Here is a 16,962-nt window from a genome sequence, read left to right as displayed (position 1 = left end):
TACAATCGCCTACTCGCTGTCCTCGCAGAATCGGCTCTAAACCTGCAGACTTTCCATCTGACAGCCCGTCTCTCTGGCCACCGTAGGTGTTATTCCTCATATACCCCAGATACGCATTTCGAGTGTATAGCGACGCAATTCCGGTTCACGCGTTTAGCTAAGCTGTCGCTGATGCATATCGTCACAACGCCCGAGGTGTTCAGGATTTTCATCTCTACAACTCAGTCGACGCTCGGGGAGTTGACTATGGAGAGAATGTGCTGGACGAGTAATTTCTGTCTTGAGAAAGGGCGGGAGAAGGATCTGGGCTCTGAGGCGATGGGGGTTTTCCGAGAGGTTTGTGTGGTGCTGGGTGGTTGTGTCGGGATCAGGTACGGCACCTTGGCTGGGTGGGCGTTTCAGGGGAGAGCGGCTGAGACTCAGGATCTAAGTCTTGGTCTTAGCTTTGCGGATGGGGATGTCGATGGTTTAAACGGCGTGGTGTATAATGGGCGGGATAGTAGAGTGGGCTTTGCGAAGTGGGTTCATGGGATCCAGGCTACGGCGTACTGTCAGAAGAACGCATGTGCGGTGCTGCGGATGAGAGAATCTCAAGGAGTTGATGGTTCATTTTAATTTGATCCTGTTATATCATGTATACCCCCTATCTAGCTCCTATCCTACTCTCGCCGACAACCAACAACCCTATATTACCCCCACCACTCCCCAATCTCAAGGCAGATTATAGCAAACTGGATCGGCAATGACAACTGTCCTGCCATTCGTCACAGCCGTGGTCCTCAACGACCGATCTGCTTCATTCCCTGCAGGCGGCACATACAAATTCCCCTGCGGAGGCCTCTCATTCAACCCCCCATAGCAAGGAACAACCTCTCCCAACGCCGCCCTTGGAATCCCATCACTCATCCCCGCATCCAACTTATACTTATTCGCCGTATCTAAAAGATACCGCTTAACAGCCATCGGAATCCCATTCGTCCCCCCAGCCGCAAACTGCGCCTTCAGATCCGGCTGGGACAGGAAATAAGCCACCATACCCGCCGTAATCGCCGTAGCCTGCGACGTGCCCGGGGGCTGAACACTAAACTGCGTATTATCAGCCCGATCATCCCAGTTAAGGACCGCACAGTCGACATTAGTGCCGACATTATACAGCGTCAGGATACCCCTGTTCTCGCGGTCTCTGTCTTGCGACGTTGGATAGCGCGTGTTATCGTACTGGGCGTTGCCGACGACAATCAGGCTCGTGTCTCGGCCGCCTTTGCCGCGCGGGATTTGGTAGTACAGGTCTCTTTCCTCGGCGGACCCGGCGGACAGTTCTCCATTGCCGGCGCTCGCGACGAGCGTTACGCCGATGTCGTCGAACCAGGTGAAGTAGGTGTCGAAGACGTCGTGGGGGCCTTGACTGGGGGCGTTGAATGGGGTGCCCCAGCGGAGGGTTTGTCTTGCGACAGCTATTTAGAATAATCATACTCATGTTAGCTTTCTTCATTCTGTGCGATGAGTGGGGGTTGGGGATAGGGCTTGCTTACCCCATGACATGGAAATCACGGCATTGCCTACACCGTTGTTACTCTTTGCGTGGAGGTATATCTGTCCAAGTATAAAGGCTACACGGCTGGCACGCAGCGCTGGGTCTGTGCCTGCTAGATTGACTGTCAGCTGAACAGTGACGAGACGACTGTTCTTGCCGGCGGACGAGTATTGCCCTGCGGCGAGGGATGCCATGCAGGTTCCGTGGTCGGTGGGCGGAGGGGTCTGGCTGATGATTCTTTCACCCACTTTGTCCACGGCGAGAGTATCGATCAGTCTGTCCGCCAGTGCCTGTTTTTGATTAGCTAGATATGCCGTACGGCAGGGTGGAAGAGACAAACCACGTGGGTGTTCTGGAATCCAGTATCAATCACGTAGACAATAGGTTGGTCACCGCCGGTCGGTTCGTTGTAGAGAAAGTCGTTGAAGCTGAAATAACTTCCGATGAGATTCGTATATCTGGAAATCTGGGAGAGCCACTGCAGATGGCCGGGACTGCTTTGCTGCAGTTTGAATTGACTATTGGCTGTTGGCACTCCGCGTTCTTGGAGAACGTGGCTGTACGCTGAAACGTTATGATACTCCTCGTTTGCAGAGTTCAAGTCTGGTTCGGTCCGTTTCTGTGAGGGATTTGCAGTATCTCCATACTGAACGGGTGACCTTTTCTTGGTCGAGCTTACCTCGTCGTCGTCGGTAGTCAATTCGGCATCGATATTCCATGACTCCACCAGTGGGTTGTTGTCAAAGGACTCGGCGGTACACTGGTCCATTTCACCAACATACAGGAACTTGATAGCATGTTAGAATGCATACGGTCTTGGAATTACTTGGACTCACATTGGGCTGCCAGTCGTTTGTCAGTTTTATAGCATCTGGGTCCTTCGGCAACGTTGCCACGAACGCCTCAAACTCGGATAGAGTTGTGCCTCTTCTAGTGAAGAGCATTACAGGAGTCGGTGTAGCTGTGGAGGTACATGTAGTAGATGTTGACGATGACGAAGTCGAAGTCGTTGTCATGGTTGTAGTTGTGGTTGGCATAAATGTTGTTGTCGGTTGACTGGGGTTTCCGTTGCTATCAAACAGAAGAGCGAGTGTCGCCATGATGAGGACTGATCATGAATGAGTCAACCATTTCTTAGCCGGTATATTCAGGGAAAGCCACTTACACAAACCTGTTGCGGTCGCGGCACCTCGAACCGGCAGCCCGATGGCGTTTATCTGAGACTAGGTCAGCTCGTGCAGTGACTTGAAGAATATGATCTGTACCGTTATATCAACTCTTGCAATACTTCTCGCGGCATCAATTGCTGGTGGGATACCGTTTTGAATCGCATTGGCCAGCTCGACCGCGTTGGCGTTGAGATCCCTGATAACCTCAATAAGCTGGCCCTGTAGGTCGTTCACTGGTGGGAGGTATGTCGTTAGAGGTATTTCTCTGTAATGTTAGATAGAGGAATGGAATCATACCCGCAGCATCCCATTCGTCAAACGCGTACTCAGGAACCTATATCATGTCAGCATCCTGCAATAGAATGCTATGGTAGTGCTCACCATAGGGTCATTCTCATCCAGCGTGTCGAGCTGCCTGCCCAATCTCAGATATCGATCACCGTTGCTCTTTGCTCCAGCTGTTCATCAAATACATATCAGTGACTATGTGGGTGTCTCGCGTTGTGAGTGCATACCTAAACTCGTCGATGCGGCATTAGCCGCACTCTGATCCCCCAGAAAGTCCAACTCGATGTCCTCATACGGCGCATCTCTCTTGGCTTTCGCACTCGATGACTGCATAGCCTCTTGGAGCTCTTGAAGGTGGCCCTTATAGTCTGAGATCACATTAAGAGCCTCTTCCATACTTGAGCTATATTGACGAACTGCGGCGGCCAGTTCCGCATACGTGGGGTTCTTCCACGTTGAGTCCTGGTACAGCTGAACTCGGTTTCCACCGCCACATGTCTCTCTATCGTTTCCAGAACATGCCATGTCGCATTCGCTTTCTGGGAAAGAGGAGCCGGTGTGGATGGTGTTGCCGACGAAGCATTGACTGTGGTGAGTTAGCTAGTGACCAGGGTACGGCTGCTGCCATATAAGAATTGAGCAGAACTTACTAACTATACTCGACACCTGCATATCTCCATGCACCCTCTTGGGCTAGCGCAATACATTTCTCTACTGTCATGCCAGTCCTATCCTCCGTGGAATCGGCGACAAGCACTCGTGGGCTTTCTTGGTCGGAGTAACATCCATACAGGGAGTACGAGTCAACTTGCGGTACGCGGGTTGGAGTAGGCGCAGATGAAGATGTTGTTGAGGATGTTGTCGTGGACTTTGTCGTGCTTGTCGTGGTCGTGGTAGTAGTAGTCGTAGTACTGGGCCTCGTAGTAGTGCTTGTAGTAGTTGTTGTTGTACTTGGCCTGGTTGTAGTGGTTGTTGTCGTAGTTGTGGTACTCTTCGTGGTCGTGGTTGTCGTAGTGCTTCTTGAAGTTGTTGTAGTAGTGGTAGTCGTGCTCTTTGTAGTGGTGGTCGTTGAAGTGACTGGTGGGATAGTCGTTGTCTTCGTGGTTGAAGGAGGAGCCGAGCCAGAGCACTGATTATCCTGACATTTCTCGCCAGGACTACAAACATTACACGCCTTTCCAATGCTGCACTTGATGCTCGGGAAGTCACAGCACACGGCATCTGAACTGTAGCAGTTTCCATGGCTATCAGGTACATAGTTAGCCAATCTGCTTGAGTCGAGTCAATCACTATATCTCCACTCACCAGCATAGTCCACTCTCACACCCCACTGCTTCAAGCGAGGTCGGATTCAAGGCACACCAGTTCAGGCCCGGTGGCGCACAAGCAAAGTTCCCTTCGAAGTTGATACACACCTCTCCAGAAGGACACTTGACATCGTCTGGACAATTGCTCTGTTTGCAGAAGAACCCATCAGGGCACGATGGGTCTTCTGAGGTAGTTGCACGGCGGACATTGTTCGGGACCGAAAGAGGTCGACTCAGAGGCTTCGCATCACAGCCTCCCAAAAGTGAGAGCCCTACCGCGAACAACGCGAAGAACATCTGCAGCCAACTTGGTACCATTTTGCAACGGCAACAAGTGCAACGATGACCGTGAGTGAGAATAGAAGCGAGGGAAATGTGGATTCACTTTATAGAGTCCGGCCGAACCCAGGGTAACCTCATTATCGCCATACTCCGTGAAGAGACATTTTACTAACCATACTACGTTAGCTGTTCCTGGACTGCTCATATGATCAAGCAGAAATTGGCTCTAGATTAGATTGCGGTGCTGCATATAATACTTAGTAAGGTGCGGCTGAGAGCTTGATGGTTAGGGCTCATTTTGTGATCGCTAATCAGTATTCTCGCTTGCATACCCAGCGGGGCTCTTTTCTTCAGCTCATGCACTCTGTAATCACTATTCCAATTAGACGATGTCTCAGATCCATCATCAAGACAATATATCGCGGCATCAGTCGGAGATTGCTCCGGATGTGTCGGCCTCTTTGGGTGGCGAGACCCTGCAGACATTCAGTCGTGCTTCTAGCTTCGGGGAGCATCCTGCTGCAAGAGAGTGATGGGACAGCATATAACAAGATGGAAGCCCCACAGTCATTACCTCTACTCACGACCCTCTCTCCTTCGCTACCATGAATCTGCTCGTCCTCGCGTTTGTCGCTGTAGCGGCTGCGTTGAACCCCAGCTGCAATCCAGGAGGGAACTTCGATCTCTCCAAATGGAACCTTCAACTGCCGACAGGCAATCCAGGAAGTCCCACCACGATATCCGCCTCGCAGCTTCAAGGGTGCAGCGGCTTCAGTAGCAATGTCTTCTACACCGACGGGAGCAGCGGCGAGCTTGTCATGACAGTCCCCGGGTCTCCATCCAGTGCTGGATGTGTGACCACCCCGAACAGTTTGCACTGTCGCACGGAATTTCGTGAAATCAATCCATCAAGTTGGAGCCCGAATGCTGGTAGTAACCGACTGAAGGTTACGCTTTCTGTGCCGAGGCCGGACAATTCAGGGCATGGCACTTGTATTGGGCAGATCCATATTGACGATTCGATTTCTTCGTGAGTGCTCCAGCCGTAAGGTTTCTGAAGCGGCAGACACATACTGATGAACTCTCCAGCAAACCCGTCACCGAGCTCTTCTACAACTCCGCCGGTCTCCTTGCCATCGGTGTTGAGAGAACACGAGCAGGTGGTGAGCTTCTCTTCACAAACCTTGCTACCATCCCCGTGGGAAACACCTTCACCTACGAAATCCGCTACGAAAGCGGACAGCTCTCTGTTGGCATCAACGGGGCATTTACCAATCTCAATCAATACGAGCTCAACAACCCCAACAGCTATTTCAAAGTCGGCAACTACAACCAGGGAGACTCCTACTCTGAAGTCCGTATCCAGTCAATCTCCGTGACGCACGGCTCTAAGCCTGCTACTTCCGCGCACGCAATCTCAACCATCTCAGCAGGGGGTATTGGTCCTCGCGAGACTATCTACGCATTAGACGCAACGATTAAGCCGTATCCTTCACCAACAGGAGCGTGTGCTGCGGCACCGACTAAGTACTCTGACAATACTGTAAATCTACGGTTATTCTACGAAGACAACTGCTGCCACGAGGTCGAAACCGCGCATATCGGCACGTTCAATGTCTGCCACAACGCCAACGGCCCATTCTCATCCATCGAACAAGCCGTCGGCGCCAATCTCTTCGACCGAGGAATCCACATTGAAGCCTACGAAGGAACAGACTGCTCCGGTGGCTCCAAGAGCTTCAGCCTGAGCAACTCGAAGGGCTGCCAGGCTGCCGGAAGCGGCAACGCCGGTTATCTCAGCTTCAAGATCAGCGAGCCTGCGACCTGCGCTGTCACCGGACCAGGTGTCCAAGGCGACAACCTTGTCACGATGGAACTCTACTCAGACATAGGGTGCTGTTCGTCCTTTGAGACGATCAAAATGGGAACCCTGTCGAGCTGCCACAATGCCAACCAGGATTTCCACGGATTCAGCCAGAGTGTCGGGAAGAACGAGTTCGGCTGGAACATCCACATCCACACCTTCACACAGGAAGGGTGCCAGGGGTCATCGGATCAATTCAGTCTCACAAACGCAGCCACCTGCAACAAAAACGGCATAGCATGGAAGAGTTTCATGATCGAGATGGACTGCGCAAGACACGACCTCACCACCAAAAACGACAACACGGTCTCCCTCGCACTCTACCGCGACGGAAACTGCTGCGTCTTCAACGGCGAAGACATCGACCTCGGCACCCTCGGAACCTGCCACAACGCAAACGCCAACTTCGGCAGCATCACCCAAGCCGTAGGCCAGAACATGTTCGGCCGCAAAATCCACATCGAAGTCTTCACCGGCCGCGACTGCACCGGCACCAAGAAGGAACACAGCCTCACCAACGCAGACAACTGGTGCGGCGCCACCGGCAACGACGAAGCATACCAGAGCTTCCGCATCTCCGAGCCCGCCCCCGTCTGCGAATGGCGCACACCACCAAACACCAATGCCAACACCGTCACAATCGAGACCTACACCGACCTCAGCTGCTGCGACTGGAAATCAGAAACCACCATCGGCGTCGCAGACACCTGCCACAATGCCCCAAGCGGCGGCGTCAGGGGGCTAGGCATCAACCCGGGCTCCTCCTGGACCGACGGCAGCTACCTGGTCATCTACAGCGAGCGCGACTGCGGCGGCGACGCCCGCTACTTCAGCCTCGTCTCCGACCTCAAGGATATCTGCGGGTACGGCCTCGATCCAATCAACAGCTACCGCCTCGTGAAACCGGCTGCCTCGCCTCCGGCCTCGGAAACAGCTACGCAGACGGAAACGCAGAGTTCGGCACCTGAGCCGACGCACCCGAGTACCTGTCCCGATGACTGGGTTGGCGTGGGCTACTCGCAGAGCACTGGTGTCGTGACAGGTCCGCAGGGGACGTGGGGCACGATCTACTGGAATGGATGCGACGATGTCACCTACGGCGCCGCGCATTCATGGTGTAAGGGCGATTGGCTCCATGGGTGGAATGTAGACTGTGATGGTAGCGGGGCGCCGACGAGTATTACGGGGCCGAGGGGGAACTATGGGAACTGCTTCCAGCTTTATCGGGATTGCTCGGCTACCCTGGGCGTTGCGAGTTTCTATGGGTTTGAGTATTATTGCTGTAGTCCGGTTTGAGGAGATATATAGGGGATCGGTTTGATTTGAGCGTGGGTAATTAGCAGGGTATAGAGATACAAATCTACTATCAATCCCTAGTGTTTTCCTACCGGCGTCCCCAGCAGAGCACCTGCAGTAGCAAAAGTCAATGCCCTGTATCCCTTGAAGGGGGTAAGTCTAGTATCCATCTATCATCCTTAATACGTGCAAATTAGCACTGCAGCGCAGGAAGTTTGTACCCCTTGTATACAGAGTACAGAAGCCCTAAGCCACTACCACTATAGATACGTCTGTGAGTCCTCGGGGCCCCCTTTTGTTCATTCTGCTGTCCATCAAGAAGACATCAAATGGTCATGCTCAGTAACATTTACTAAAGCGAAGATAATCGCGATACAAAGCCCCAAGATACGACCTTACTAGACAATAACTCCCAGGGAAGCGGTTACATTCGGCTTGATGCCCCCAGCACCAGATCAAGAGCTAGAGCTAAGCCACCGCACTGCCTACTGTTTCAGTGCAGTCTAGACTTGGAAACGGAGCTCGCACCTGCCAAGCGTCTACTTGTACTAGTCTCCCTTGTGCTTGCCCTTGTTCAGCCCTATCTGTATCATCATATCATGACCGCTTTGGCTTTTCTAGGGGCGTTCAGGTGTCTAGCTTTCGGTAACCCACGGGCAGTGGCCTGGTTCGATCCGAGGTAGTAATGTCTTTTTGATGCTTGATCTACACCTACGATTATCCTTGGTGGTCCTCCCCTAGACAGCTGATACCAAACTCATGTTGAATCTCCTATCTTTTTCTGTATATAGTGATCCGGTTTCCCGAGTGGGTCACAATCAAGAGTACCCCTTAGCCCTGAAACAAGCCGTATTCCGACTATTTGGCAGATCAGTAATCAGTAGTGGCAAATTGGCTTCAAGTGAAGCTTTCATCTAGCGGCTTGCCCCTGACGGTCTCGATAGCTCATCAGATCAGTAATCACAATTGAGTATCGTGATAGCAGGCTCTGGTAGACACTCCGCAATGGTTTGGCACTGAAGATAAATAGCCTCTAGTGCCCTGCATGTCCGTTCTTTCGTCGTCCTCGTCCTCACTATCAAGCTTGCATTCTGGTACGCTCAATCCTCCTTCCCTATGCTGGACTCCTGATCTAACCAAAAGACACAGAAAACAAGCCAAAATGCAGCTCAAAACACTAATCCTCCTCCTCGCCTCCCTGGCTACCACCCTCGCCAGCCCAACCCCCGATATCGAGGTCGCTGCCGCCGCCGCTGTAGAGCCCAGCACCAACGACACCAACACCAACACCCTCTCAGCCCGCAGCACAGGCGTCTGGCTCGACGTCTACCACGAAGGCAACTGCAACAGCGACTGGCAAGACCAGCCCCGCTCCGGCTGGGTGTGGTCCGGGCAATGCAAGAACTTCGACAGCAACACCTACGGCGCATCACTGGGCCAGGTGTCTGAGTCTGACGTCGAGTGGCCGCCTCAGTGCACGCTCAAGTTCTGGGAGAATGCGGATTGTCATGGGAAAGCGACTGTGCACCATGTTGCTGACACGGGGGTGTGGAAGTCCGGGACTTGGTTTGGAGTTTATATGCATTATAATTGCTTTGCGGTGGCGAACAAGGCCAGTGGGGAGTTTTATTTGGGGAATGGGGCGAGTAGTGTTTTGATGACTTGTTGATGTGGTTGAGGTATGCGGATATATGGAGGAGGTGTATGGAATGGAAATGAGATGGTGTTTGGAAGGTGGAAGAGACTGTAACAATAGATCGTTCGTCAATCTTACCTCGAAATATGTCCTCTCTGGGTGTTGGACCAGGATGGCAGTGGCTACTGTATAGTCTCCGACTGAAAACTCAGCGATGAGAGGGTGCGATATCAGATCTGGTTGTAAACTCTTTCTAAAGTGAGGTCAACATTTCGAGAGAAAACAGAACGCATATGCTGTTCATGTCACGCGGATTGCCGCCTCACGCCATCACATAGGCCGTTGATGCTCGGATTTGAATGTTCAGCTGACGCAGACAGCGCTCAAGGTCGAAGACCTTTCTATATCAAACTTGGAAGATCTGAGAGCGTCTCGGAATGGTTTCTCGGCTTGTTTGGCAGCGCTGCTGCGGTAGCACTGGCTGAGCCAGAGATATATATTTGTACCGCCAGTCGAGGTAGATCCCCGCCATAACAGGAAAGAAAAGGTAAATTCTAGGCAGAGTCTTGAGAAAGTAACGTGTCCAGAAATGTAAATCGCACTCATGTCTTCATTCCTCGAGGCGCTGCGCTGCATGTAAAATCACAAGACATACGGAGTAGTAGAAAGAGAGCCAGTCACCTGACCAGTTTCACCAAATGCCGCAGGTGCCGAAACAGGAATAGCGTGGGACAAAGTACAGCCCCCACGCTAAGCCCATTCTGGAGCAGCAGTAGCCGGAGCTCCCAGGTTACGGTTAATGAGCTGGGCGTGGGATATCTTTCTGCACTCTGCAGCATGTCCACGGAGTCGGAAATAGCGAGGATAAATACGGGGGGTCTCCGCGGCGCATGACACTTGGTAATCGCGTTCTCCGACCTTTAGGAGCTTCTCGTGCCGGCCCGTCGACACCGCATCTATGAGACAGCTACCTACAGCTACAGCTGTGAGAGCGGGTATGAGATCATAGGAGCTCTCCATGGACTGACTTTGGAATCATTTCACTTCGAAGGGATCGAGAGTCTGGCTGCTCAAGTACGAGATAAAGTGGTCAGCGGTTTGCTAAGACTGACAGACAGACTTAGGCCAGCATTGATTATTTATCCGACAACGGCGTGCTCACCGGACGCGTTCTGGGAAGACGGACGGTTGGTTTCTTGGATCATAGATCAGTCACTGCCCCTCCATCAACTGCCCCGCCATCCAGCTTCACCTCACCACGATGGCACCACTCAACAGTCTACAGCTGCCATTGAGGGTGGGAGTGCTAGAGTATCATATAGACAATAATAATATCAGGCCTGATACCAACGAACATACTGGAATCAGTTGAAGGAGCGTGAAGCAGCGGAAACCGGACTACTCTGCTCCTCATGTAGCCCCGCTCCCATTCGTCCCACCATGACGGAAGAGTTGCTCCGTCAGCAATCACTCAAGGCCCGGAGAATCCTGACTGAGCATGATTTCTTCTTACTTATATCCCCCTCACTATCCCCAACCCCTCGTTACTTCCTCTCTACTAAGATACCCCTCCTATTCATTCCTCCTCTACCTCTCCATTAATCACAATGTCCTCCGCCGTGTAAGTACTATTCCTGATCTTCAATTCAACTTCCCCCGCTTCTTCACAGGAGCTACTGCCCCTCGCGTTTCGCGACTCTCGAGGTCTGCAGCAGCAGCAGCAGCAAGAGCTCAAGAGCTATACTATGTCCTTTCCAACAATTGCTCCCTCTATTTACAGGAATGATAACTGACGTCTAGCGCCCGGCTGGCTGGCATCTTTGCCAGCCTATCGGCGCCAACTCCCCCCAGTGCTGATTTCGGTCTCATCGGTCTGGCCGTCATGGGCCAGAACCTGATCCTGAACGCTGCTGATCATGGTTTCACTGTCGCCGCCTACAACCGTACCACCTCCAAGGTCGACCGCTTCCTTGAGAACGAGGCCAAGGGTGAGTTTCAGCCCTTCCGAGCGATCCGCCGCTCAGCAGCTGATTTTCTCTCTCGCAGGCAAGTCCATCGTCGGTGCTCACTCCATCGAGGAGTTCGTCTCCAAGCTGAAGCGCCCTCGTCGCGTCATGCTCCTCGTCATGGCTGGAAAGCCCGTCGACCAGTTCATCGAGTCCCTGCTCCCCCACCTCGAGGAGGGTGATATCATCATTGACGGCGGTAACTCCCACTACCCCGACTCCAACCGCCGTACCCAGTACCTGAAGGAGAAGGGCATCCGCTTCGTCGGCAGCGGTGTCTCTGGTGGTGAGGAGGGTGCCCGCTACGGTCCCTCGCTCATGCCCGGTGGTAACGAGGAGGCCTGGCCCCACATTAAGGATATCTTCCAGAGCATCGCCGCCAAGAGCGACGGTGAGCCTTGCTGCGACTGGGTCGGTGATGAGGGTGCTGGTCACTACGTCAAGATGGTCCACAACGGTATTGAGTACGGTGACATGCAGCTGATCACTGAGGTAGGCAGATTGCAGTATTCTTCTCGTGCGCTGCTAACTCGGAACTACAGGCCTACGATATCCTCAAGCGTGGTCTCGGTCTCTCCCCCAAGGAGATCGCCGATGTCTTCGCCAAGTGGAACAAGGGCGTTCTTGACTCTTTCCTCATCGAAATCACCCGTGATATCCTTTACTACAACGATGAGGATGGCACCCCCATGGTCGAGAAGATTCTCGACAAGGCCGGCCAGAAGGGTACTGGCAAGTGGACCGCCATCAACGCTCTCGACCTCGGCATGCCCGTCACCCTGATCGGCGAGTCCGTCTTCGCCCGCTGCCTCTCTGCCATCAAGGACGAGCGTGGCCGCGCCAGCAGCGTTCTCCAGGGCCCCACCCCCGAGTTCACCGGTGACAAGCAGCAGTTCATCGATGACCTCGAGCAGGCTCTGTACGCCTCCAAGATCATCTCCTACGCCCAGGGCTTCATGCTTATCCAGAACGTGAGTTCCCTGCTGTTTCCACTTACTATCACCTGCTAATAAAACCAGGCCGCCAAGGAGTACGGCTGGAAGCTCAACAAGCCCGCCATCGCCCTCATGTGGCGCGGCGGCTGCATCATCCGCTCCGTCTTCCTCAAGGACATCACCAACGCCTACCGCGAGAACCCCGACCTCGAGAACTTGCTCTTCAACAAGTTCTTCAACGAGGCCATCCACAACGCCCAGAAGGGCTGGCGTAACGTTGTCGCCAACGGCGCCCTCTGGGGTATCCCCACCCCCTGCTTCAGCACCGCCCTCAGTTTCTACGACGGCTACCGCACAAAGGACCTGCCCGCCAACCTGCTGCAGGCCCAGCGCGACTACTTCGGCGCCCACACCTTCCGCATCAAGCCCGAGTTCGCCAGCGAGAAGTACCCCGAGGACAAGGACATCCACGTCAACTGGACCGGCCGTGGTGGCAACGTGTCTGCCTCGACCTACATTGCTTAATTTGGGACTTTGTACACTGCGCTGGACGTGACCTTTTCTGGACCTGTGATCGAATATTGAATAGGCCCGCACAAAATCCTGGGAGTCTTGCAGCTTCCGCTTTTCAAATAGAATGATAATGCCTGATGTTAAGATAAAATGAGCTCGATTGAAGCCCTACTATGTATCTAGGTGCTGTTATGAAGATATATTTTCTATTTTATCAAATTTAATAAGTAAAAGCAATCTGCATGCAAGCAAGGTACAGCAGTCGGAGGAGATGCTGAAGAAGAGCACGTGCAGGCTAAACCGGATTAGGACAATCATCAGTTCCGACGACCTCGAACCTCACGCTGAGCTGTCTCTCTGTGCGCTCGCTGCGATCCCTGCTGCAGCACATACGTCCAGTTATTCTGTAGGTAGTCAAGGTGAACATCTTCACACTGCCTGGCTGGATATTTGTGGCTTTTCTTTGCCCCTCGTCTTCATCTTCCCGTCGCTCCTTTTCCGACTTAAGCTCCGGCTGCGCCCCTTCGTCTGGCGGGTAACATAAGTATCATCGCCGACAGGACCGAAGTCTGACGGAGCTTGGGTACGGATTCTTTTGGCTGAATCTACTTTTTCTGCTCGTTTGTTGGACTTCGACCGCCGGTCTCTCGTCTTTGTTACTTGCAGTCGGACTGCGGGTAGCTTTGTCAATCGCCTAATCGCAGAGCAACCTGATCTCTCTCCAGTGTTCGCTCGCCGATTGATTGAACGTCTTATAACTCCTTCGAGCCATTGTACGGCAGACGGCAACGCCAATTTAGCGGAGCAAAACCAGTAACTCAAAAACCAGGCGCCACGAGTCCGGGAATGGCAGGTGCGATGGTCCCTCTGGAGGTGGCTTTGAGCGGCGCAATTGGGTCACGGTAAGCCTCACCCAGCCTGTCTGTATAGCTTAGTACATGTGTTCCAACAAATCGCCCACTACCTATGTGCCTTATCCCGAGGACCTATCACCTCACATGGCTACCAATATTAACAAGAAACTCCCATGCAGCGTCCGCATAAGCACCACCCCCCCAACCGCCCCAATCGAAGGAACCCTCTTCACAGCCGACCCCATCACAAACCTCATCGCCCTAAACACCGCCTCCGGCACCCCCGGAAACTACCACATCATCCCCATCAGCCGGATAAGCTCCTTCCAGATCCTCTCCCTCACGCCCTCATCCCAAACCGCCGAATCGCCCTCCTTCACCGACGCAATCCCCTCCCTGCACGCGCTCGATATCCGCGCCCTCAAGAACCGCGAAGCAGCCGCCATCTCGAAGATCCAGGAAACAGAAGCAAGACGGGGCAAGGGCGTGACGCGGGAAGCGCAGGATCTGTTCGATGCGTTTAGCCGGACGATGCCGACGAGGTGGGATGGCGGGAGCATTGTTGTTGCGGATGCGGTGGTGATTTCGGCGCCGTACAAGGTTGATGATTGTCGGCCGCTTGTGGCGGGGGATACGGCGGCGTTGGCGAGGGTTAGGAAGGTGGTATGTTTTCTCTTTTTTTTTTTCCCCCTTTCTCTGTCCTTTTCATTCGGGATGAGATTACGCAGGTACTGATACGCAACAGCTCGAGATGGAACGCAAGAAGATCGAACTCCGCAACGCGAGTGCCACGATAGGCTCCGCCAATACCTTTGCCCGCTCGGCGAAAAACTCCGCCCCGACCTCTGGACCTGGAGCCGCGGGGCCGAGAAAGGGCGGTTGAAATGCCGCTTTTCTTTGACCGGTAACTGCCGTCCTGCTTGGTGGGTTGGGGTCACCACTAAGTAGAACTGGGCAGAAGCCCACAACATGGGGTGCAAACAAGGTCTCTCGCTGGATACGCAATAGCACCAGGAGTGATAGGTTGACACTGGAGATTGACATCCTCAGCAATCAAAAGGTCACTACGTTTGACAAGACCCACCGAAGACGAGAGCACAGTGTACAGCAGGGCAGGGCAGGAAGGGATGAACGTGATACAAATGGTACAGATCATGGATACCTATAACTATGCAATCTAGGTAAATTCACTTCACGGTAGAAGACCCCCGCAGGGCATCAGACATCAATGATATGATTCAATTTCCCTTCCACGGAGTAGAGATAGAGATTCCAGATGGTGTCCCAAACGCGGCATGTCGAGCTTCGCACATCCGACTTATCTACCCACCTATCGTAGCCTTGATGGCAATGCGTCGATCAGGTATCTCTCCAAGTGGCATGCCAAATATCCGATGGGGTATACCGCTCCGCACACAGCGTTACTACCATTCAGTTGGATCATTTCCACTCCAATGATTAGGGGATAGCACCTGAGGTCCTTTAGGTTCCTTTCTCATTTCAGCTATATTGCCTGTCCCAATTCTGCGGGCTAGTTATATTGATACTCGGTGTTATGCTATGCACATAGCTAACCATATCCCTCTTTATCTCTACGTTCATGTCTGTTGTGTTGCGCGCGGGCTATGGGATGAATATATTGATCAAACAGCCAAGGCAATATATATATATATATTTATATATATAAATATACTGTATTGGTACAACATGGCAAATGGCATACTACCGCTTGAAGGTAAGAAAGCTTCACTACCTGCAGGTAGACTGGGGTATACTAACTAGCCCATCTAGTCATCACGTAGTGGGAATGGAAGAGCAGTAGCTATAGGGCCAGAACTTGTGCTGTCTAGCACGAAGAATGATCTAGCATACAGACTCTAACACGAATAGACTCCCTGGATAGAGACAATTGTCAGCAAGGGCAGTGAAGGGTGTACCTGGTTATGGATTGTGTCTTCTAGGGGCTGACGCGATGGTCAATACGGCCCAGAAACTGATCTGGGAAGAGACAAGATTTCGCAGAATCGCATCGAGTCTCCCAGGTAAACAGACATGTCTTTCTTGTGGGGTATGCCAGCCAGATAGTTGACCATGAATGTATAGCATAACGAGCAATTCTCTGCGATATGTGCATTTGATTATTTAGTGTGTTTATTGTTGAGGTCTTTCAATTCGAAGCAGGTGAGGTGTGATGCTGGTTTGGCCTGATGGGCATGATTGCCCCAGGTCTTTGCGCCATAAATTGTCAGCCTAGCCATGTATAGGTAGCCTCAACAAGTGATAGATACATGATCCCCTTTTGATCTTCATGATTGGTCTTTCCCGTCTGCTTGTGGTGCGCAGTCATGTCCTACGTTAGATCATTCGGTTCGTTGCAGCCTCAGCGGAAGCATTTGCGCCGTTTTTCATCAGATCGCAATCACTGTAGATATTTTGTGAGCATAATCGAGCAAGAAGCACTCCTATCTGCAATGTTATGCGGGTAACTGAAATTGGGCTTCCGAGTCGAGGCGAAGTGCTGTACGCCTAGCTGCAGATGACCAGCCACAGGGCTATTGCACGCCTGACAGAGTCTCATCAAGCCTGAAATACCTCTTGAGTGGGCTGGTGGGGACCGACTGGGAATAATACAAATACAAGGTAGTCTATTAGACCGTTATCAATCATCGTCGATTTAAACCGAGAGGAAAGACTGAGGGGATTTCAGAGTTCAGCAACCATCTAAAGTTCAGTCTGCCTGTCTTGTTGATAAACCACAAGTACACATGCTCCAAGGCGAGCATCTCTTCGATAGCTCTACAAGCAGTCGTCATAGTGATTGATAGTGTCTTGATCGAACGACGAAGGTATAAAAGTAGGGTTGCGGAAGGAATGACTCGATACTCGCGAATCGCGATACGAATGTGGGGATGTTATCGCCGGGTCTAGACATGCAGGCGCCATCGCGGGATAAGCATCACAATTCGAGCTGCCGGGACACCACGTTTCTCGCTTCTAGAAACCGACGGAGTGATCTCAGTGATGTGAGATGATGGCCTTTGCTAGCAGTGAAATCATACCATGCTTGCCACAAGCGATAGGTCAGCAGATGGGTACCTTCGGATCGCAAGGGTCTGGCTGGGAGGAGGTGTGCCCAATCATCGCCTTTGTTACCTAAAGGACTCGGAGTTGAAAGTTAAACTAGCAAACTTGCAGAGGGGTCAGCGAGTCGGTGTGGATTGTGATTCCAAGTTTTGATCCACGATTCCACCATGATGCTCTGTTCTCCGGCTTGATAT

General features: G+C 52.5%; 6 protein-coding genes across 6 annotated transcripts; 5 read left to right on the top strand and 1 right to left on the bottom strand.

The window, feature by feature from the left end:
* The first annotated feature begins 53 nt into the window (after positions 1-53).
* BJY04DRAFT_126532 (uncharacterized protein) lies at positions 54-663 on the top strand. The gene has a single exon (XM_073708410.1). It carries the CDS (start codon positions 172-174, stop codon positions 613-615), a length of 444 nt encoding a protein of 147 aa, XP_073567407.1. The 5' UTR covers positions 54-171; the 3' UTR covers positions 616-663.
* On the bottom strand, positions 664-4,616 carry BJY04DRAFT_230551 (uncharacterized protein; the record flags this gene model as incomplete). The annotated part of the gene is made up of 11 exons (XM_073719316.1): positions 664-1,454; positions 1,533-1,824; positions 1,875-2,321; positions 2,371-2,642; positions 2,700-2,751; positions 2,800-2,936; positions 3,001-3,037; positions 3,085-3,161; positions 3,219-3,577; positions 3,642-4,235; positions 4,297-4,616. The coding sequence occupies 11 exons, from the start codon at positions 4,614-4,616 to the stop codon at positions 712-714; spliced, it is 3,330 nt and encodes a 1,109-aa protein (XP_073567406.1). The 3' UTR covers positions 664-711.
* A 569-nt stretch (positions 4,617-5,185) lies between these two features.
* On the top strand, positions 5,186-7,740 carry BJY04DRAFT_221962 (polysaccharide lyase family 7 protein; the record flags this gene model as incomplete). The annotated part of the gene is made up of 2 exons (XM_073717263.1): positions 5,186-5,610; positions 5,670-7,740. The coding sequence occupies 2 exons, from the start codon at positions 5,186-5,188 to the stop codon at positions 7,738-7,740; spliced, it is 2,496 nt and encodes an 831-aa protein (XP_073567405.1).
* A 1,162-nt stretch (positions 7,741-8,902) lies between these two features.
* BJY04DRAFT_221961 (uncharacterized protein) lies at positions 8,903-9,409 on the top strand (the record flags this gene model as incomplete). Its single annotated transcript, XM_073717262.1, has 1 exon — positions 8,903-9,409. The coding sequence occupies one exon, from the start codon at positions 8,903-8,905 to the stop codon at positions 9,407-9,409; it is 507 nt and encodes a 168-aa protein (XP_073567404.1).
* Positions 9,410-10,818: 1,409 nt separating this feature from the next.
* BJY04DRAFT_197894 (NADP(+)-dependent, decarboxylating phosphogluconate dehydrogenase) lies at positions 10,819-13,044 on the top strand. The gene is made up of 5 exons (XM_073712537.1): positions 10,819-10,997; positions 11,228-11,364; positions 11,423-11,874; positions 11,925-12,353; positions 12,402-13,044. The coding sequence occupies exons 1-5, from the start codon at positions 10,984-10,986 to the stop codon at positions 12,840-12,842; spliced, it is 1,473 nt and encodes a 490-aa protein (XP_073567403.1). The 5' UTR covers positions 10,819-10,983; the 3' UTR covers positions 12,843-13,044.
* Positions 13,045-13,688: 644 nt separating this feature from the next.
* BJY04DRAFT_209859 (anticodon-binding domain-containing protein) lies at positions 13,689-14,567 on the top strand (the record flags this gene model as incomplete). The annotated part of the gene is made up of 3 exons (XM_073714178.1): positions 13,689-13,732; positions 13,864-14,347; positions 14,430-14,567. The coding sequence occupies 3 exons, from the start codon at positions 13,689-13,691 to the stop codon at positions 14,565-14,567; spliced, it is 666 nt and encodes a 221-aa protein (XP_073567402.1).
* Positions 14,568-16,962: the final 2,395 nt, after the last annotated feature.

The sequence above is a fragment of the Aspergillus karnatakaensis genome, assembly GCF_047715665.1.
Source record: "Aspergillus karnatakaensis strain CBS 102800 unplaced genomic scaffold BJY04scaffold_54, whole genome shotgun sequence".
Lineage (NCBI taxonomy): Eukaryota > Fungi > Ascomycota > Eurotiomycetes > Eurotiales > Aspergillaceae > Aspergillus > Aspergillus karnatakaensis.
The sequence above is the reverse complement of the archived record's forward strand: the minus strand, read 5'-3'. Positions and strand labels throughout refer to the sequence as shown.

Coding starts and splice junctions, on each gene's coding strand:
- BJY04DRAFT_197894 (XM_073712537.1), top strand. Junction 11,365..11,422: donor CCTTGAGAACGAGGCCAAGG/GTGAGTTTCAGC, acceptor TCTCTCTCGCAG/GCAAGTCCATCGTCGGTGCT. Junction 12,354..12,401: donor GCTTCATGCTTATCCAGAAC/GTGAGTTCCCTG, acceptor TAATAAAACCAG/GCCGCCAAGGAGTACGGCTG.
- BJY04DRAFT_126532 (XM_073708410.1), top strand. CDS start 172: ATGCATATCGTCACAACGCCCGAGGTGTTCAGGATTTTCATCTCTACA.